Below are 22,863 nucleotides of genomic sequence, written 5' to 3'. Positions count from 1 at the left end.
GGATTTTTACATGCTGTATTCTGATAAAAACAGCAGGCAGATTGTGTTTCTTTCTCTGCTGGAAAAGTCAGAAGATTTTTCTTGCTTACTTGGGAATTTGGGAAGAACCCCTTTGGGAGTTACAACATGGCTGTGTCGTCAGGAGTAAATCAGGTGTGTAACAGCTCTATCTAATGTTCCAAATTGCTAGGGCAGAAGCTGCTCTGTAGAGAGCTGAGTTTTGCTGTCATGAGGCTTAGTGATGTACTTCTGGAAGTGTTTCTTCAATGTGTTACTTGTTTTGAGTTTATGGACTACAAAAAGGAAAAAAATGAGTGCCAGCAATGCTGTATTCATTTTTGGAACATCTCTTATTTATGTGTAGGCTCACACTTCCAAGCTCAAAGCAACATCAGTGCTTGTGGGTACAACTTGCATATTGGGGTTTCTGGTTCTGCTGGGTACAAGGAAAACTGACTCAGTTGCTGATACAGCAACTTGCAGTGAGACAGACTGTGAAAGTAACTTTAGCTGCCCAAAACCAGCAAATTATTTTGCAAATTTATGTGGCCTACGTGTAAATATATTTATGTTTACTAACACAAGTGGATTCTATAAAACGTGCATGGAATTCGTTTACGCCTGTGACATGCCTGATACACACACATCTGATGGCTGGCTTGCTCAGTCTGGGAAAGTACTTGCTCATGATGTGTACAGCCCTCATCTGTCTCCTTGAGAACCTGTCCTGGGGCCTTTGTGTGTTTCCTACACTCAGTGAGTTCTGTTGGGTACATGTGGATGAGAGAGGAGTATTCTTGGTTATTTTTATTACTGTATGATGAACCAAAATTTAACTTGTTATTTTAAATAATACTTCCTCAGGTGCATGTATTGCCTCCCTGATAAAATACACACAAAAATACCTTTTGGCCAAATCAGCTGTCCAGGGAACAGATCACAAATGGAAGGATTTTTATTGTACTACCTTTCCCCCCCCCCCTCTATTTACTATCAAAACTGAACTTTCACATACTAGGTACTAGTGGCACTTTGAGCAAGACTTGCAGATTTTCATTGCTTTGGGGCTTCTGAAGGACAGGGCCCAATGCTGGCCCTGGCTTTCAGAAGCTTAGAAAGCTTAGAAACTTTCTCTAAAGATAAGCGAATCGGACAAAGGATACAAAACTACCCGAGGCTTCTGGCTAAGCGTGCAGACATCTCAGATAATTTGTTCTTTTTTTCTCCCCAAATCCTCAGTCATTCCCTTATCTCAAGAGAAGTTTTATTTCTGAAGGAGTTCTTTAAAATGACTCCCTTTAATCACAGAGTTGGAGAGAGGTTTGATGGAGCTTTTGATAGATATTCCTGTAAGGAAACAAAAATAATAGAGATTTGTTCCTTAGTACTGTAAATGACAGCAGATTCAGCAGCTGTTTACCATTCTCCTCTGTCATTGGCACTGCACTGATTAGGCATGGCACCAAAGTGTGGTAAAGCTCAAGTTTCCCTCTGAACTCCTTTATGTTCTGTAAGGGAGGGTGTCAGTATTGTAGGACTGGTGCTTTGTCACTGACATAATTGATACTGAAGTTGTTAGTATTCTATTTCCAGCTTAAGGATGCCTTTTAGTTGTCAGAATCCTTGCATTTCCTCCCTTCCTCAGAGATTCTGTACTGAGAACAAGAAATAAAATGGAAACTTGGGTATTAAACAGGCAGTGGAAAGAGTAGCATGCTTTTTACGTTCATCAAAAAAAGGATCTGTTGAAAGCCAAATCACTGACCTTTTCTCCCCATCCATCATGGGACTTTCAGGAAGAGCTGGACTCTGCTGCACAGTGAGCTTGCCTGGTGTGACGAAGTTCACAGAGTGTCCGCTGAGCACACGCAGGGCTCAGCTGAGCCCTGGGAACGGCTCAGGGTGTTAGGTCCTTTCTGATTAATCCACCCTTCACCTGTGTGCCTAGGTGTCACACTGCAGGCTGCGTGGGCTTTTTTAGGATTTTCTCCTTCCTGCTGAAGCCTGTACAGAGTATCCCCACAGTTGTGAGGCTCACAGAGGAATAAACAAGTTGCCTCTTTCTCCAACTGTAACAACGGTCTGCATGGAGAAATTAGGTTCAATCTAGGACTATGTTCATTGTGGAGGTCAGAGGGGAAGGTTGTGCTTAAACCAAACTCTTTTTCTACCTCTTCCCTAAAACCCTCCAGGGCTAGCATAACCAAAGCCCCCTGCTGCTACAACTGCTAGAGTCAACTCAGAGATGCCAAAGCAAGTCAGGAGGAGGGGAGGCTGGGGAGGAAAGAGGGGTAAGAGGGTGGTGTAGGTACCGTGCTGTCTTAGCCACTGTTGCCCATATAGGATCCATTAGGTTTCCAAACAGCAACTCAGAAGCATTTTGAGATGGTAGCGTGGGTTTCTGAGCCTTATGTGGCTCAGAAGAGGCAGATGTTCTGCAATGTATTGGTCTTTCAGGCTTAATGCGTGTGTTATATTGTTTGTCAGTTGGTTTGTCAGCTTTTCAGGCTTTGTGATTATTGGTTCCTCCAGTGAGGCCTATTTTATTTAGCATCCAGCATTTTAATTGCGCATAAACCTCTGCAGCTCCTACAGAAGGCATCTCTGAAGAAGCTTTAAGATGTCATAATATTTGAAAGAGGAAAACGTGCTTTTTTTGCTAGCACCTGTAATTTAGGTAGCAAAATAATTGGGTAGGAAGCATCTCTTATCTCTTGTTGAATCTGATATGAAAGACAGTTACAGCTTTTCAAACCTGGCTAAAACTATGAATTATCCTACAGTATTGGGATGGATCTAATTTAGGCAGCTGTCAGACAGAAATATTTTAGATTCTGTATATTAGTAACACTTGCAGAGAGGCTGTGGCTGTTTCCAAAGACCTTTTTTGTTGCATGAATTGAGGGGAACTCACTTAGCACAGTAACTACTGTGGAGATGTTTGAACAAATAAGTTGCTTGCGTGAAATAATTATTCATAATAGAGAGAAGGAGCAGTTTGGGTAGACTTTAATCATTCTCACAGCATCCTTGTGACAGGCATATCAGAAACTCTAGGAGATCTGTTACTTTAAGTGTTAGTATACTGCTCAAGTTACTGTAAGAATTATTCCTTACCGTTTCAGGAGCACTGGGGATATGGGTGTGCAAGCTTTATTTTACCTTATTTTCTGTGTGAAGGACACGTTCAAAAATCTAGGAAGAGCCTTTAGTAACCATATTACATCAGTGTTAACCAACAAAAGGTGTAAGGACCTTCTACAACACAAATCACAATTAGAACTTAAGTATCAGTTGAGCTATAATTCTGACTAGTATTTATCATGTCTTTCGATATGGTACAAATCCTTTCTATTTAGCCTGGTTCTCAGCCCAGGGCTTTCACGTTCTGTTTAGTGTTCATTTTACTTGGTTTGACGCTCACCCATTGCATTTTGCATGAGCTTGTTACTCTGCTTTGCCTGAGCTGAAGTGCTCCACCTGATGGAGAAAACGAGAAAATGCTCTCTCTCATGCAACGAAGATTTAGTTGAAAAAATGTAATCTAGTGGAAGCATTTAATGCTGTAAGGGTGTGTGCCTTAATCCAGGAGACCTACTAATGATGTTCTGCCCCCTGTATACTTGGATGTAGAGCAGTTAAGGTTATGTAAAGGAGTTGCACAAAGACCTTGAATCCACAGTTTTCTTTCATGTTTCTAGTGAGATACCCGGTGCCTGAGTACTTGTACTGTAGACGTGCTTCTCAAAGTCCAGATGCTGCCAGAGCCTGAGATGCAGCTGTGCTTTGCAAAACATGCATATCTGAGAGGAGTTGTTCCTGCTCTTGCACAAAAAGGAGCGTGACTGCTCGGTAGCTGTTGATTTGGTCGTATTCTTACTACCCAATGTGGAGATACATAATGGTTGGGTATATTGGTAGAAGAGCTTGCCCATATGGTATTTTCTATCTTGAATCCATTAATTGCACAGAAAAGAAGGTAAAAAATAAAGAACTCTGAAAGAAATAACCTGCTTACAAGACAAGATTTAAAAGGCTCTCTTGTGGCATTGAAAGAGAAATAATCACATAAATCTTGTGCAAGCAGCAAAGAAACAGGAAATGTAACAGAGCTGCACATTCCCAAGTCTTAGTTTGCCCAGCTTTTTGCAATGCAAGAGTCTGTAGATGCATGCTACAATAAATTTGTCTCTGGCACCTTTCTTATTGACCTAAGATATTAGAGTATTTTCCGTGTGGTAGCAAGGTCTATTGTCTGTGGACAGTCACGTCTTCAGCCAGGAAAGCAAAAGATTTGATATCTTGAGTTGATGTGGCTGGGACAAAGGATGGATCCTGTATGGAAGGATGCTTATATCTAACAGCACATGCAAGGAACATGATTTATAATATTTGAATAACTTAAGGCCAGGATTTTCCATTTTACTGAGAAGGTAATGTGAGATCTGACCACCTGAGCACAAGCTAATATGATCAGCCTGCAAAAGCTATTCATGTAAGGTCATGGTGCACCAACCAAAAATCTCTGCAAATTAGGCAAGTTGCTCTAATTCATACTGTGAAACTTTGAGAAATCTCCTTGTTGTATTCAATTTTCATAGCCTCTTATCAAAAATTGCAAATTTTAAGCTATTCTGGTAGTTTTGTCCTTCACTTGTATTAACCAAAATGGTGTGTACAGACCTTGTTTTTTTCTTTTTCTTTTCTTTCTCTCTCAGACACCCTGGCTCTGGAATACCAGACAGTGCTGGAATGGTTATCCATATCAGGTAAAAGTTACAGTGCTGCCTAAAAACAAATATGACACCTCTGCAGAGCTCTGTTTTTATTATAGTGGAGCTTTGTTCAGTATGTTAGTGTGAACGGGCTACTCGGCATTTCAAAATATTGCTAGATGCTTCCCATCTTACTTGAGTTCAAGATGGGAAAGATAACTATAGCTGTCACACCTGTTTTGAAATGAAACACAGGATCTGAAAACAGATCTGCACAATCTAACTGTGAAAGCAGATTTCTGCAATGGTGGTAGAATGGTCATTTTTTACAAAGTTCTGAGGATACTCAAATTCAGCAGGCTGGGAAAAGCCAATATATATATAGGCAAGTTCTCATAGTTGTTATACCGCATATAGGGTGAGACTTAATCTCTGGCAGCAGGTGTGATCAAAGAGGAGACTGAAGAGAGAAGGTAGGTTTCGCCTTTAGGTACCTAGTTAGGGGCTGTCCAGTCCTGGCCTCATGGAAGCTTACAAAGAAAGAAGGTAAAATAAGTGGGAGAATTGGGAATGGTTTGAAGTCTTTATTTTCAGCACTGTCTGCATTTTCACGGTTTGAAAAAGCATCAGTCTTTCTCTCTGTTCTAGGTCAAAGTATGTAACTTAACTTCAAAGAAAGAACATGAGTCATTCATCTCCTTTACTAAGGAGAAAAATGCCACTTTTAAAAGTAAAAATGCTCTTTCAGGTGGTGTCCTGCTGCACTCATTTCAGTCCTCCAAAAAATTTTGCTCAAGTTTGAAATTTGGTTTTCTTAAAACAATCTTTAAAAGGACAATCTTATTGGACATAGTTGTTAAAGTTTGGGTTGTATTTAAACAGAGCAGTCAACTTGCTCTAAAGAATTCCATGTATTTTTCAGAAAAGGTAACTCCTGAACTCTGCCATGGCATTTTGCCTCCTGGTCTAATAGAAGTAACTTCCAACATGGATGTTATGAGGATCAGTAAACTAATTAAAGGAACCCTTTTATTATTATTAATAATAACAGTAAGGTAGCCCTTTCGAGGAAGAAGTATCATCATGTACGTGGGCTAGGAATGGGCTTTGGAAGCCCCTTGGAAAAGCTAAGAGCCACCTGTTTCCTTAATACGCTTTGTATAACAGGAAACAACAAGAGATTAAAGTTGTGAAGTATAATTTTTCCTTGTGTTATAAATCAGAGGTAACAAGTGCTTCAGTTGTGACCTAGTAAGATGCTCTTCGAAATTCTTAATAGCTTTTGAGGATAGCTTTTGATAGCTTTTCAAATTAGTCTGAATTCTAATTCTAAACCTGAGCTTCTTTAAAATGCTTTTTTTTTTTTTTTTTAATTTAGCATCCAGGAGTCTCATATAGACATCATTGAGACATTGTACTACCTGTTATTAAAATATGATTGACATTGAATTCCAAAAGCTCCAGCAAAGATCTTTGCAATTTAAGAGTCTGACCTATCTAGGGCATACTGCTTTTTTTTTGTTTTTTTATTCCTAAAGGGCAGAGAGGGAAAAAAAAACACCCTCATTGCCAGACTGGAAAGTATGAAGAAGGGTATTATCTGAAAGACACATGAATTCCCTGTGACAGTGTACAGCCCTGGACAGGCTGAACAGGTGAACTGTGTTCAGGTTTGGGTGCTACTATTCTTGAAGGTTATGTACCTGTTGGAAATAGTTCAGTGGAGATAGTTCAGCAAGAATGACTAAAAATCTTGATCTGAGAAAGGTTGAAGGAATTTGGTCATTTTAGCCTGAGAAGAAATAATGACTTAAATTCCACTCAAGGACTGGAGTGTGAATTGAGTAACATTAGGGAAGCGGCAGAAGAAATTGAATGGGGGAAGTGTCAAATCTTCATCCCTGAGAGATTTTAAGAACAATCATTTGTCAAAATTGATATGGCTGCAGTCACTAGTGCCTTTCAGTCCTGTTTTCTGCTATTTTTGTGTTACTACATGTAAGAAGAGATTTACTTACGACATAATACCGTGAATCTTAGTGATTAAGGAACATATGTTTACCAGACTTGTCAGAAGAAAAAGATCACTCAGAAAGTTTTTGGAGGGTGGCAACTGAACTTACTATCTCTAAAATCATGCTACTAGTGGGGAGGGTCCAACAGAAAGCAAATCATCAAATAAAAGTCATTATCAAAATAATTGTCTCAGAGCTAAAAGCATCTACTGGGTCCTAATCAGGATTAAGTACTGGGTTTTCAATTTCCTTTTGTTTATTTGAGATTTTATTAACTAGATAAAATTTCTAATCTCTTGTTTGCTACAAATCCTTTGTAAGTTACTCAACACAGCATTGCAGAAATCCAGCCGGACTTACTGTAGATACAGTCAAATGGATCATTTGGGTGACAGCTCTGCCCATAAGCACAGAATAGTCCTATTGAAGTTAAGTCTATGGAGAAGTGAAACCTAACATTTAAACTAAGTAAAACAGATACTATTGATCCATTCATGGAAGGAAACCATGATGTGTTTACAGTCCCCTTATGTTATCAGTATACATGGGTTTAGAAATACTAATGCTATTGTTAAGAAAGCAGCTGACAATCTTAGTTGTTTTACTAGACATTTTCCCCAGTGAGTTCTCTTGCAATAATGAGTATAATAGTTGTGGTTCACTGCTAGCTCATGTTCTCTTCCCTTTTTTTAATTACACCTATTTAAAAGCTTACTGGCAGTCTCACTAAATCAGAAAAGTATTATATTAGCAAAAAAAAAGGCTTTAAAGGATTGATTTTGAGTGTATATGTTTTTCATAAAGCATAAGCATATGTCTGTATGTAAATAACCCACATAGAGCATTAAGTGGGCACCTAAGGACTGTTTTTCAGCTGCAAAGATCTGGTCTGCTAAAGGAATGGGAATAAAAGAGGCAATTGAAATGCTTCTTGCCAGTGGAAATAGCTCGTGCCTTGCTTGGGTGCATGATTGTGCCAGTGCAAACTGCTCTGGAGATGGTTCATCTGATGTCTCAGGAGATGCCCTTAGGAGCTTCTCCTGTGCCAGTGCCCCTCTCTATCACTGCGATGGAAGACATGACTAGCAGGGAGACACAATCGCATGGAAATTAGGGTAGCTTCTAGGTCTGGCTCTCTTAGGCTGGGGGCTAAACAGCCTATATGTGCCACCAGTTATCTTCTCCGAAGTTACCCCAGGTTGGTTTTGGTTGTGCATAAGTTCCTGTGTCTCTTTATTTTAATTTCTTTTACTTTTAAATATCTGTGTAACCATGTCATGTATAAAACAATGTGCCTGGATAAATTTATTTTGTTTTGTTCTTTCAAAATGTTAACAGGTTCCCAGAAAGTGGTTAAATTCTTTTAAAGTAGGCTTTTATATTAGAAAGAGCCCTGTTTAAAGCTCATGTTTTCATCATGAGCAGATGAGATTATATACTAGCATTACGTTTCACTGATCTGCTTTAGCATTGTTTCTTTTGTTGTGCTTTAAACCTACATTACTGATTTACAGCAAGATGTTTCACGTAATCTTTCAAAACAGACTTAGGACCACTCAGCATTTAGTTTGTTCTAGGTTCCCAACAGTCAACTTCATAATTTTTTGGTAATACAATATTACAGTACTGTCAAGATTAAAACCTAAGAGGAGGGTAGGTTTGGAAGAGGCAACCATCATCATTTTTCTTACACAGGATGCTTATGTATAATTCCGTAATCCCTCTGTGATTAAACATGTCTCCTATAGACCTCAGCTGCCTGTAATGTCAGTTAGACTGTTAACTTTTCCTCATTTCCATCTTTCAGCCACTGATGCCTGACCTTCATTATTACTACATAGTTGAATTGTCATTCTACTGGTCCTTAATGTTTTCTCAATTCATTGACATCAAAAGAAAGGTAAGAACAATGAGACTAAAAACATTGAAAGCTTTAAGCACGTCTCTTTCTTGACTTGAGAAATACCTGTATTACCTGTGCAGTGAACTGGAAATACAGTGCTTTCTAGTCACCACCTCTTGCAGATACTCGTCACTGAGAAACTGGTGTTGAAGTGCTTGTCTCACTCTGTTCCTTGTTACTATGATGTGGGTTTTTTCTGCGCATGGGAAGAGGAGCCTGGAGTAATCAAATACTGAAGGGGAAATACCATCAGCCAAAAAAACCTTCTGCTCCCATACAGTGACTTGAATGGAATTGAACACGTAGTAGCTAATAGATGTACTGTTTCTTCTAAGAGTTAAATGGTGAAGTATCAATGACAGAACAAGACTGCCTCGTAAATTCACAGTATCACTTTGCTAAGATCTATGAGGGCTTTGAATTTATTCTACAAAGGAATGGTACAAACAGGGATACATTTAATATTAAAAAGTGATGTTACATTTAATCTTATCCTTTACTGTTATGAAATTTCAAGTAGCTGAGCATTGCTATTAAGGGGCTGTTAATCAAGCAAATAAAACTCTGGCCAGATTTTTCCAGGATCAGTAGCAACCTGTTCCATATTCCTTCATCCAAGTTCTCTCCTCCAAGGAGAGTGACAGTCCATAGCAGAAGAGGCAGCATGACAGTCATTCTGTAGTAACAATCCATTGAGCTATTCTTGCAGGTGTTTTTAATGTTGTAAAATTATTTGCTTAAAATATTTGGAAGGATTTAATAATATTTTTATGCGCCTCCTTCTACTGTCATTTAATTAAATGATTGTAGGCTATGCTAATGGAAAACCAGTTTTACCAGAATTAGTAAAAAATTAGTTTACTAGAATTTTAGCAGGAGCATAACTCTGAGAAGAGTAAATGAAGGATTTGGTATGTTCTGAATAAATTTATGTGCTATTTGGAACCACAGTGTGCTCCTGGGAGTCTTGTGTCAGAGCTATGTGTATCTATTTGAATTTCTAAATTTTTCCAGAGGTAGAAATCTCAAGAAAGCATCCACAAATTTTAAATCCATATTGGAGGGTAAATTGTAAACAAAACAACCAATTTAGGATGAATAGACATAAATCCCTTGCTTGCATTGTCTGTAGATGCTAAGCATCTGTTAATCATGAGCTTGAAATAAGTACAACTTCACTGTTTCAAAAAACAAAGATGCAGAAAAACGGTGCTCAACAGAGTTGTATGATAGTGGAGATGAATTTAAATCGAGAGTGACATTGACTAATGGACGTGAGCTGCAGATGCCAGCAATAGTGAATAGCCATTTGTCAGTATATGAACAAACCCCAAACCTCTGCTGCAATGTTACGGAATTGTTCAGGTTATTGCTGCAGTGATGAATTGTGTCTAATCCGTTCCCCTGCATTCATACTCAGCCCTCTGCACTGTGCCTTTTGGTTATATTTTATTTTCTTTGTGTTCCTCTTCAGGGAGAGGAAAATCTAACACCATTGCAATTGCAACAGTACTGCAGTTTTGTAGTACTATATATCTTTAAAGAATATTTAATTGATTCCTGACTAGTTTTTTTGCTTATGTGAAAAGTGACTGGAGGCTACCTGAACAGCATCTGGGTTCAGCGCTGAAGTATACTTCTGAAAAGGGCCATTGGGAGGGTCAGTAACACCTTTCTCGTTTACTACATCCTGTGAGCTAGCAGGGCTCATTCACAGGGCTTTAAACTAGACTTGAAGGGAGAGGGGGATAATACCAGGCTTGCGCGAGATGAGCCGAGAGCACTTGAAGAGCAGCAGAAAGGAATTCCAGGCACTCCAGCCAGTAAGTCACCTTCATCGGGGACCCAGCTTAAATGTTTCCATACAAACGCACGTAGCACGGGGAATAAACAAGAGGAGTTAGAGGTGTGTGCACACCTGCAGGGCTTTTATCTTATTGGCATCATGGAGACACGGTGGGATGAATCCTATGACTGGAGTGTTGGAATGGAAGAGTACAGGCTCTTTAGGAAGGATACAGGCAGGGGAGACAAGGAGGAGGTGTTGCCCTCTATGTCAGTGACCAGCTGGAGTGCATGGAGGTCCACCTGGGGATGGATGGGAAGCTGACAAAGAGCTTATGGGTCAGGATTAAAGGCAGAGCAGGGACAGGTGACATTATAGTGGAGGTCTGCTACAGACTGCTCGACTAGGAAGACCAAGAGGATGAGGCCTTGTATAGACAGATAGAAGCAGCCTCATGTTCACAAGTCCTGGTCCTCATGGGGGACTTCAGCCACCCCTATATCAGTTGGAGGGATAACGCAGCAGGGTATAGGCAATCCAGGAGGCTCCTGGAGTGTGTTGATGATAATCCTGGACTTCAGGAGAGTAGACTTTGGCCTCTTCAGGAATCTGCTTGGTGAAGTACCATGGGATAAAGCCCTGGAGGGAAGAGGGGCCCAAGAAAGCTGGATGGTATTCAAGGATCACCTCTTCCAAGCTCAGGAGAAGTGCATCCTAACAAAGAGGAAGTCGGGCAAAAACACCAGGAGGCCTGCATGGATAAACAAGGAGCTCCTGGACCAACTCAAACACAGAAAGGAAGCCTACAAAGGGTGGAAGCAGGGACAGGTAGCCTGGGAGGAACACAGAGAAAAATCGTCCAAGCAGCCAGGGATCAGGTTAGGAAATCTAAAGCCCTTAGAGAATTAAATTTGGCCAGAGACATCAAGGGCAACAAGGAAAGCTTCTGTAGGTATGTCAGTGATAAAAGGAGGACTAAGGAAAATGTGGGCCCTCTCCATAAGGAAACGAGAGACCTGCTTACCCAGGATATGGAGAAGGCTGAGGTACTCAATGACTTTTTTGCCTTACTCATCACTGGTGAATGCTTAAGCCACACTGCCCAAGTTACAGAAGGCAAAGGCAGGGACTGGGAGAATGAAGAACCACCCACTGTAGGAGAAGATCAGGTTCGAGATCATCTAAGGAACCTGAAGGTGAACAAGTCCATGGGACCTGGCAAGATGCATCCGCAGGTCCTGAGGGAACTGGCAGATGAAATTGCTAAACCATTATCCATCATATTTGAGAAGTCATGGCAGTCCGACGAAGATCCCATCAACTGGAAAAGGGGAATCATAACCCTGCTTTTTAAAAAGGGAAAAAAAAAGAAGACTTGGTGCGCTACAGGCCAGTGAGTCTTACCACTGTGCCCAGCATGATCATGGAGCAGATCCTCCTGGCAACTATTCTAAGCCACTTGGAAAATAAGGAGGTGATTGGTGATGGCCAACATGGCTTCACTAAGGGCAAATCCTGCCTGACAAATTTGGTGGCCTTCTATGATGGGGTTACAGCATTGGTGGAAAAGGGAAAAGCAACAGATATCATCTACCTGGACTCATCCAAAGCATTTGACACTGGCCTGGACAACATCCTTGTCTTTAAATAGAGAGACATGCCACTCAGTGGATAAGGAATTGGCTGGATGGTTGCTCTCAAAGAGTTGTGGTCAACGGCTCGATGTCCAAGTGGAGAGCAGTGACAAATGCCGTCCCTCAGGGGTCGGTATCAGGACCAGCACTGTTTAACATCTTTGTCGGCAACATGGACAGTGGGATCGAGTGCACCCTCAGCAAGTCTGCTGGTGACACTAAGCTGTGTGGTGGGGTCAACACACTGGAGGGAAGGGATGCCATTCAGAGGGACCTTGACAGGTCTCACCAAAGCTCATTAAGTTCAACAAGGCTAAGTGTAGGGTCCTGCACATGGGTCAGAGCAATCCCACGCACAAATATAGGCTAGACAGAGAATGAATTGAGAGCAGCCCTGAGGAGAAGGACTTGGAGGTGATGGTCAACGAGAAGCTCAACATGAGCTGGCAATGTGTGCTTGCAGCCCAGAAAGCCAACCGTATCCTGGGCTGCATCCAAAGAAGCGTGGCCAGCATGTTGAGGTAGTGATTCTACCCCTCTGCTCGGCTCTCATGAGACCCCACCTGGAATACTGCGTTCAGCTCTGGGGCCTCCACCACAAGAAGGACATGGAGCTGCTGGAGTGGGTCCAGAGGAGGGCCACAAAGATGATCTGAGGGCTGGAGCACCTCTTCTATGAAGACAGGCTGAGAGAGTTGGGGTTGTTCAGCCTGCAGAAGAGAAGGCTCCAGGGTGATCTTGTTGCAGCCTTCCAGTACCTAAAGGGGGCCTACAAGAAAGCTGGAGAGGGACTTTTTTCAAGGGCATATAGTGATAGGACAAGGGGTAATGGTTTTAAACTGAAACAAGGTAGATTTAGATTAGATCTAATGAAGAAATTTTTCACTCTGAGAGTGGTGAAACACTGGAGCAGGTTGCCCAGAGAAGTTGTGGATGCCCCATCCCTGGAAGTGTTGGAGGCCAGGTTGAATGAGGCTTTGAGTAATGTGATGTAGTGGAAGGTGTCCCTGCCCATGGCAAGGGGAGTTGGAACTATATGATCTTTGAGGTGCCTTCCAACCCAAACCATTCTGATTCCATGAACAAATGCAAGAGTTTTTTCTCTTGTGAATTGTAGAGTTTTTCCTTTGCTGAGCCAAGCATGGAGCTAAAGCCTAATTCTGTCCATAGTACAGATGCAATTAAACAATCCGTTGCAAGTCTGTTTTTCAGTTTTATGTAAACTACTTGTACTTGTTATCAGGAATACCTTACAGTAGCCTACTGTGGAAATAGAATGGAAAATGGAGATGGGGAAGTGGATCAGCAATTGCTAAGTAACATCCCTGCCGCAGAATTGCAGTGCCTGAACCCAGAGCACCAGATCAAAGCAGTGTCCCATGCATCTGCTCTGTCTGAGAATGTCCAGCGTCTGCAGAGAGCACGAGCACAATATCTGCAGTGCAATGATAGCAAGTCAGAAGTCTTTAATTATAAGCACCCTGCAGGAGACAGTGAAGGTGCCATATTTATAAGTAACCTATTAGATCAGTGACCAGATTGGACTGTGGAGGCAATTCTTTTTGTAGTGTAAGCAAAACTGATAACTAGGAAGATCCGACGGGAGAAATGTGGCGACGCACCGGTGTCATACAGTAAAACTGTTCTGTGGCCAGGGGAAAGTGCAAGCTGCCAAGGAAACCTATGACTTGAAAAATGTTAGCACTGGAGCTTACAGTAGTTGACAAAAAGTAGTACAAGCTTGACAGAGACACCAGCTCCTGCAACAACATAGTAGTTTTCTTTTAAAGAGCAGCTTTAGTTCAAAAATAAGTGGAAACCTCTTAATGTACCCAATATGCAATGTGTGAAATGGTGCCTGTATGAAATAAGACTGTTTAACTGGACGAAGCAGGAAATTTGTCAGCTAATAGCGGGCGCTCTTGTCATACTTCGTGACAGCTTATATAGAGCAGATTAACAGTTCTCAGCCTGAGAAACCTGTTGATGTTTTCAAGTTACAGTGAAAGGAATACTTTTAACTAAGTCTTAGTTATCATTTTAGATACTTTAAATGCAGCAGTGGCCGTGTTGTAGTCTGGGATGATCCAAAGTGCTCTGGCAGCCACGTGCACTGCAGGAATTCAACCAGCTGCTTTGTGTAGCTGGGTTTCTCTCAAGGTGAGGTGCGGTAGGTCTTCTCTGAAAGCACCAGCACTTGGCACTGGTCTCACTCCAGTACTGGTCTTTTACTTGCTGTAGCTCAAGAGAAGTGTACTTGCTATTTTCCATATCTGTTTTATTCTTCTCTAATAGCAAATTCATGACTTTAAAATTACTTCAGTTGGTTTGCTGACTTTCAAATACCTGTTTATTTAGGTTTTATAAATTTCACCAGGCTATCTTTGCCTGGCTGAAGAGGGGTGAGCAAACTATTTAGGCTGTTGCGCATACCTACTATTGGCATTAAGGAAGCAAACTGAGTAGATTAACTTTTACGGTTTTGTAATGGCATGTTGTTTGCTTCGTAAATATCTGCTATGTTGCTGTAATGATGTTCTGCCCTTAAGGGTTTTCATTTTCAACATTGTATGATTTAGTTTTTTATCATCTCTGTGCAGCTTCCCATACTGCTCTTTTGTAAACCACAGACATAAAAAAATTATATTGGGAGCTTTGTTACTCTCACAAGCCCCTGATGAGTTTTAAAAACAGTGAAGCTTATTTACATGCTTTCTGGATACATGAAGTATGGTTTAAAAGACAAACATTTGACGAGTGTATTTAAGGGAATGTATAAAATTTCTACTCAGTGTTTTAACAGGTTTCTAGATGATCTAGGAGACCATTCTCTGTATTCATACATTTTAGTTCCAAGCATTTGGCAATTCCTAGAGCTTCTGTGTTTTACTTTTTTAAAAATACGACAGTTCACTTATTCTCAAAATAAAATAATCTGTAGCTGCTAATTTTCTTGAATATTCCATTTTGATTCTAGAAAATTTATACTGTATTTCACTGATTCTGAATCCTGGATCTCTTTCTTCAAACTCAGTAAAATAAGAGTCATAGAGCTGATTTCTTTTGTTGCAGAAGGATTTAGATTGTGTACATTTTGCAGATCTTTACTAGAATTGTAATGGTTGAAACCTTTAACTGGTGATAATCCCTTGTTGAAGCCCATGATGTTTTGAAGATGATGTTTTGCCCTTCACTGGCACTAATTTTCCAGAGGCACTTGGCAGTTTAGTCAGTGAGTGTGTCATGTTAAACAAACATGAGTAGCAGAAGCCTTGATCGCAGAGGGCTTGTCTACAAGTTGAAACCCATGAGGTTTCTCCATTGTCTGCCCTGTGTTCTTCTCAGTGATGCTTTCAGGAGTCATTTTTTTCTTCTATTCTTAGCCACATATTTCCATGACACAGGCACATGATATCTTTCAGCTGTTTCAACTGGAGGCTACAAATCTGCTGTAAATAAATGCATCTTGCACAAATATACATACAGTTTGAAATGTATTTAAAAAAAAAAAAAAAAAAAAGCCCATTCCTGTACAGCTGCTCTTCTGCTGTGTACAGGTGAAAGTTCTTGCATAAGCTCTGAACACAAGTACCACTTGACATTATGGGGACTTGTACCATTAGTTTCTCTATATTCGTTACCCTTATGTATAATTAAAATCTAACAGGTTTCATCTTCAATGCATAATATTAATTACTGATGTAAAATAATGTCATAAACAGGAAAGAAAGGACCAGACTAACAAAAGTAGTCTTATTTGTATCACTGCTACTTTTCACTAACAGTTTTCGATAGGTCAGTCCAGCATCTCCGTTTCAGAGCTGGCAGAGTCAGATAACTGTCTCTTTTAAGAAACATTATCAGAGAAGGAGTTCCCTGGACAGCATTTCTGTAAGTAAACTCAGGCAGAAGTGCAGAAGACTGCTGCCCAAGAGCATTAGGGCTGCTTAGGAATAATCCATATTGTCAGTAATGCCTTGAAGAGTTCCTAAGAGGGACTAGAAATTTCATATTTGTAGAACATGAATGTGTCAGCTATAAAAACAGATGAAAATTTTCTACTTGGCTTCTTCCCCTGTTTGGACTGCCTATGTGCTAACATGATTGCAGTTAGAAGGAAAATGAAGAACAGTGCCATGGCATTTTCAGCTGAAGCACCTAAAGAGCTAGGCTGCAGTATGGCCATATGGCAATGCTAGTAGCTTACTTCTAATCCCAGGGAATAAGGTAGGTGCTTTGCTGTTTTGATTATGGTATGGTGAAATGGTCCCCATGTGTGGGTTTGTAGTTTCTGAAATTACTAAAATGCCATACCCTTGCTTTCCCTTAAAGACTCTTAGGAAGGGAAACAGCCTTTAATTCTCTTTTTGTTCAGTCTGCCTTAAGAAAATGGATTTAAAGCAATGGCTTGAGATGACTACTGAATGTATTTATTTGATTGTGCCCCACACTGGTGGGGACCAAATAACCTGGCTGAGAAATGCTGGGTGTATACCGAACTAGGATACAATTCTCTGCTTTTAGTGCTGTTTTTTTTCTTTTCTCCCGCCCCCTGCTTCCCCTCAGCTTTGTGTTGGAGATACTGACAATGCCCATTGATGAGTATGTGTAGGAAATAAGAACTTGCAGCACCTGATAGCTTTAAACATAAAATGATAGGGTGGGAGGAGGTCCTGTCCCTCTTCAGTGAGTGAAACTGCTCAAGCTGCAGGTTTTCCCGTGGTCTCCAAATGTACATTGCAGTGAAGCCAAGTGCTGGTACTGAGAGGCAGCGGCACTGCATGTCCTTGAAAGCAGTGGGCCTCCTACATGCCTGCTGCATTCCCAAAGAGAAGTGTAGTAACACTGGGCATTTAGTCTTCACAGTATTGGAGAGACAGGGCAGTTAGCAGCTGTAGCTGCTGCTTTTCTGGAATCGACCCTGTGTTAGTGGGAGCTCGCCAGCACTTTCCATAGTGCCCTCCTGCCCAACACATGTATCTTCAGTCCCATTGCAAACCAGGTGCTGCCACTCTACAGACCGCAGGGTCTCACTTTTGGTTTCTCTGCTGTGGGCCACTTAGCTGAAGACTACCACAGCTCAGCAGGACTGGCCCACAAAAGCTGCCAGAAGGCCAAGTGCCACCTCCCAAGATGCTTGGGAAGCAGGCTACCTGGAGGAGCTGCTGCTCCTGACTGCCTGGATCTCTCCCTTTAAACAGCCCTGCGTGAGAGCTGCTACATCTGCTGAGGGCTGGGGTAGCAACTTTGCACCTGGTGCGTGGAGAAATTCCCCAGTCAGATCATGCCTGTGATCTTTTCTTCAGAGTTTTGATATCACTTTCTTAAAGCTGTGCAGGTAGTTCAGCAAACTCCAGCAAGACTTCTTTTTGACTGGCTTGGCGCCTGCAGAGAAGAGTCTCGTCTCTGTGGGTCCTGTTCTCTCAGTTATCAGTCTGGGAGCCCTGACCAGGCTGACGAGTCGTGTTCTCTGCTCTGCCTCCCCTTGGCATGGGTCTGGGAATGTGATGTTACAGGACCTGCACTGCTCCTGGTATTTTTCAGTAGGAACATTTACTTGCTGGCCAAGTAACTCAGAGTTACTGATCTGGAGACCCGCTAAGTTGCACCATTTGGGAGATGGCAGATTAGATCTGAGTAGGAGGAGCTGTGCCAGCTCATTTGAAGACTTTTCTGACCCTGTTACAATATGAAGATAAAGCAGCTTCATTAGAAACAAACAAAAAACTGGAACTGGGATTCTCAGCTCGGTGAAAGCTCTCAGTTATGCTTGGCAGGTGACTGTTGATAACTCCTGGTGTGATAGAAATGTGTTTCCTGTTCTTTTGTAGCTATTTGAACTCTTGGAAATGGTGCATTATTTTGCATATTATACGTTGCTTGGTGTATAAGAAATGTGATATAATTTGATTTGTATGTACATATGCCTTTTGAAAGCAACTTCAGCCACAAATGTTTGCTTCATTAGGTTAATTTACTGTGAACTGAGAAGTGTAGATGTTGCCTAGCTTTCAATAATCTTTTTACATTTTGTTAACGTACAATGATTATTTTATTCAGTCTAAGTGGAATATGTAGCAGGGTATTTAATGCATTTATGTAGCAGGATCTTTATGTAACATAACCATAATGCTGGGTTTAAAAAACATCCATCCATTTTTGTATAAGAGTACTGAATCTCACTGTTTGGTTCATTGTTTTTTGTTTTTCTTTCCCTGCTTCTTGCTGTTCCAGGATTTTGGCATCATGTTTACACATCACATTGTAACAGTCACCCTGATAACCTTCTCATATGTAACCAATTTGACACGAGTGGGAACCTTGACCTTATGTCTCCATGATGCGGCTGATGTTGTCCTAGAGGTGAGATAATACGTGTGTCATCAGTGCCTATACATGGTATTCACTATGCTGAGAGCTAGCATGTCAATAGGTAGAATCTGTTTTCTGTTCAAAACAAGTATTTCCTAAGCAAAGAGGCCATTTCAAGATGGTAAAGGTGATTAATATAGTGTGTTTCCTTGCTGAAGTATATTACACTTGTAGCAGAGTGTTTTTGTGACTTTCAGCTGGTTTATCCCTTGGTAAGTTGCTTCTACAGAACAGAAACTAGTCATGAATTGTATGCCAGGGAGGGTTGCACACAGATCTTAAATATAACATGGTAAAATCAAACGCTCAAAATTTGCAAAATCTGGAATGTGATGATTGTGTGGGATAGAAGCTCCTGGTTCTTGACCCGTCTGAAGTGATGTGTGGGTAAGAACCCTGACTCCGAAAGAATCATGGTGTCACAGTTTGATTCTACTGTGCTTTGCTGGGCAGAGAGTGCTGGACAATTTAAGTGGCTGTTCTGTGCATGGGCAGTGAGCTGACCTCTGGTCCCCAGGATTTTCCAGGTTCCTGTGTCTCCACATCCAGATGCAAATATTAAACAGTTGGCTTTGGAGAGGAAGGGATGATTGAAATTCTTTTAAGTCAAGATGGTTTGTTACTTCTGTAGCAGTGATTTAGAGAAGTTGTCATCCTGTGTCTTCATCAGTTTTAAGACAGCTCTGGGTGATGCTGGAATCAGGCTGTCTCCATCAGGATCAAACAAAAGTTAGTAACTATTTTGTCTGAAACTATTTTTTACTAAAATAGTTGCAGGGATCCTGTTGTTCAAGAATATAATCTCACTGTGTGAGTCACCTTTTGCAGAATCAAAATCCTGGCATTCTGTTTCAATAGTTCTGTAAATCTGTTTTTATTTTTCAGTCTTTTTTTAGTCTAGAAGGCACATGACTGCTGGAGATAGAGAGCAACAGAGAATCTGGATTTCTCCTATTAGAAGTAATTACGTCTTTGCAAGTTTGTTTTTCTGATTTAGCAATGTGTATAGATCCATTCTGCTAGCTGTGTGTTCACCCAGACCTTCTTCATTCCTCTTTTCTTGCCACCTACTTGACAGTGTTCATTCCAGATGAGACCAGTGCCTATGGAACTCTAAAACCACTGGAGATCAGCTGTAATAGGCTAGCTAGAACCTGAACTTGAACACTGTGAGATACATGTTTTTTCTCAATTCCTCTGTTCATTCAGTGGCTAAGACAAAGAAATTGCTGGTATTCTCACGTTATTTAAAACATGCTGCAAATGCACTTCCCATGAGACACATACTTTAGTGGTCTTTCTAGTAAATTTGTTCAGTCTGTTCTGACTGGAAGTACTAAAGCCAGTCTAAAGTGTGGAAAGAGAATCACAACTCCTGAGAAGCACTTACTTGGAGGGCTATTACAACTCAACTGACTTTCTTCTGCTCGGGCAGTGGGTGACAGCTCCAGTGCTGCATGAGAGAAAAAGGACTCCTACACACTGCTCACATTACTGAGTGAAAATTATCAAACTGCAAACGAAGCTGGTAAAATGCCTTGCATTGCTGGGTCAGTTGTGCACCTGACCTGTTTTACATATTATATATTTGTAAAAATGAAAAGCTATTTCCAGAGGTCATTAGACCTTTCCATCTACCATTTCATAATGAAGCATGCCCAGTGGGAAGCTGGAATGCAACATTTTTGCTATTCTCCTTGCAGAAAGTAGTATATATTGGTAGGAATACTGAAGGTGAAGTATTTTCCATAGATCTTAAGGCATCTGCAGATACCAAAGAGTTATAGCAGGATTTTCAGGAATACATAGCTGTTCTCTTAGGTCTGAGTGAAAGTTATCAGGATACTCAAAGCAGCCTAGCCACAGCAAGACAGACCAAACATAAAGCCATTTGCTTGCCTAGGAAGCCATTACATTAGCTCAAGCTGAAATCTAGGCTACTGCAACTTTAAGAATCCCAGGTAAGTCATTTAAAGGGTCTTGGGTATCATTGCACTGCAGTACAGCTTGTGGGTTGGAAACAGTTACCTAACCTGCTGAAGCACATAAAATCCCACCTATTTGGGGACCTTGTGACTTCTTCACTTAATTAATGAACACTGACAATTTTGATACCAGGGTATGGATGTGAGTAGTTGCCAATTGGGTATGCTTCTGGTGTATGAGCCTCATATAACTAACAGTTTAACCTGAATCCTTTCTGTCAGGTTCCAGCTATCTCCCAAAACACTTTTAGAAAAGAACAGGGAATGGACTCTTCAGACCAAGGCAAAGAGCTGCACTGTAAAATAAATGGATTTAAATAGACTAGCAAAAGTATCTGGAAGAGCTATGTTATTCTGTTGTAGTCATGTTTTTTAAGCTTTGAAAATTGTGTTGTATAGTCTTAGGTGGCCAATTCCATCCAACAACATACTCTTTCCCTTTTTTTTAGTCCTTCCTTATCAATATCATTTGTAGATTTGGTAGTTGAGAACTAATGGCCCAACAGCTGTACTGTTTTTGAGAAATGGCGTGATGCTACAAGTTTCTATGGCAGTGTCAGCTCCACACAATATGAAACCAGTTTTTTAGACTGCCACCATGGAAATACATCCAAAATTCATATCTGAACTTTCAGTCATCTGAAAATCTAGGTATTAGTAACTCTTCTGCTTTGCATGTTGGCACCAAAGTATTCTCTTTTCTTTAAACCAGACAGTACAAACTGCTAGGAAACTCATTTGTGTCCACTGTAGAATATAGGGCTGATTCAGAAGGGTATGTTTTCTTTGCAGCACTGGTGACTTTCCTCTTATGTTGTGAGCTTCCTAACTTGTTTTCTGTTAGTGAGGATATCCTTTATATTCAGATTTTGAGTGGAAACATTGCAGAAGTTATGTAACATCAAAAAGCGCAAGTTGGTTTTGGCATCCAGATTGTCTGACGTGAGCATTGAGCACTCTCGGGTTCAGTGTGTTCGTACCAAAAAAATCAGACAGAACGCAAGAGTCTCTCTCACACAGACAATTCTCTGGTTTGAATTCTGCATTCAGAATAGTATTCTATATGCATAGTTGTGGTAATTTTGCTCCCTCTTAACCCTCTGGAAAACCAGCAAAAGTAAGCATCTTCTCAATACGGGGCCTAGATATAGGCCCCCTTGGAGGAGGCTTTGAAAGGATCTCCAGTGACTTAAGTGGACACTGAATCAGGCTTTTGATGTACTTCATTGTTCAGTGACTCTCTGTATACATTTGACAGAAAGTATAAAGAAAGGCTGTCCCTGCCTTGAAGCAGATGTTTTAAAATAAGTAAGTATTTGCACATACGAACACTGTGGAAGCAGCATAGTCCTAAAAGAAGCTTGCTTGTACATGCTCTTTTTCTTCAGGGAGAAGAGGGCAAAGAAACTTCAGGAAAGATCAATGTTTTAATGAGTGATTTGAGTGAAGAGTAATGAGTAGACTCCTTCACTGAGGAGGAGTCGGAAGACTGCATGAAGACAAATGAGAAAAGCATGTAAAAATAGGCATAGGGCAACATGTTGGAAAGCAAAAGTTGGAAAAAGAGGGCAAGAGAGCCTTGGAAAAAGATTTGAAGAAGAGGAGTATAATCTTAGAGGTAAAAACCGTTCCGTATAGGCCAGAAAGGAAGAGGAGATGATGTAGGGGAACATAAGATAAGGGGCACAATAGAGAATTTGAGACAAAGTTTATGTATACCAACACTAAAAGGCCAGAGAGCATGGGGCAGGTGAAAGACGGATGGATGCTAAAAAAGCAAGTGGAGCATACCGGAAAGGTGAGATAAAAAGAAAGGTAAAGAGGACAAGGACAGCATAAACACAATGGAGTTCAATAAAAAGTTCAGAAGAGTTTTGTGAATCTGAAATTGTAGGATTTCAAGAAGGAAATTGAATGAGGAAGGAAGAAACGAGAGATGTACTCCAGTTTTAGACAGTCTCGTTTTTTTTTCTGAGAAGACATTTTCCACCTGCATGGTGGAGAGGTATTACGAGGTCACTGTGAGGTGGCCCAGTGAAAATGTTAAAGACTTCATAAAAACTTGATTTCTGCTTCTTACAGCTTATACACAATACAAGAGAACTCAGTTGTCCTCACATAAGTAAAAAGACATTTCTTTCTTTTACAGGCTGCCAAAATGGCAAACTATTGCAAGTGTCAAAAACTGAGTGACCTTCTGTTCCTTACATTTGCCATTGTCTTCATTGTCAGTAGACTTGGCATATATCCCTTGTGGTGAGTAAGCATATTGTTTTCCTCAAATGCTAAGTATCAAACAAGCTTGGAAATAACTATGTTGTAATTGAACATGATTCACTGACATTACTCTGTTTCTGAAAGCACCAAGGAGAGTTTCAGATGTAACCAGGTGCTGAAATAGCCTATTTGCTAGAGTGCTTTGTGTTTACTGTGTGCTAGACAAGAAACATATG

The 22,863-nt window shown here is 40.8% G+C and overlaps 1 protein-coding gene across 1 annotated transcript in view; it reads left to right on the top strand.

The window, feature by feature from the left end:
- Window positions 1-22,863, top strand: part of CERS6 (ceramide synthase 6) — a 127,326-nt gene that overhangs the window by 81,785 nt on the left and 22,678 nt on the right. The window contains exons 5-8 of the mRNA XM_086615692.1: window positions 4,719-4,769; window positions 8,538-8,630; window positions 18,288-18,416; window positions 22,560-22,666. Coding sequence (XP_086471818.1) covers window positions 4,719-4,769; window positions 8,538-8,630; window positions 18,288-18,416; window positions 22,560-22,666 — 380 coding nt within the window. The remainder of the gene's footprint in view (window positions 1-4,718; window positions 4,770-8,537; window positions 8,631-18,287; window positions 18,417-22,559; window positions 22,667-22,863) is intronic.

The sequence above is a fragment of the Tauraco erythrolophus genome, chromosome 8 (genome assembly GCF_009769465.1).
Source record: "Tauraco erythrolophus isolate bTauEry1 chromosome 8, bTauEry1.pri, whole genome shotgun sequence".
Classification (NCBI taxonomy): domain Eukaryota; kingdom Metazoa; phylum Chordata; class Aves; order Musophagiformes; family Musophagidae; genus Tauraco; species Tauraco erythrolophus.
This window is presented reverse-complemented; position numbering and strand designations above follow the sequence as displayed.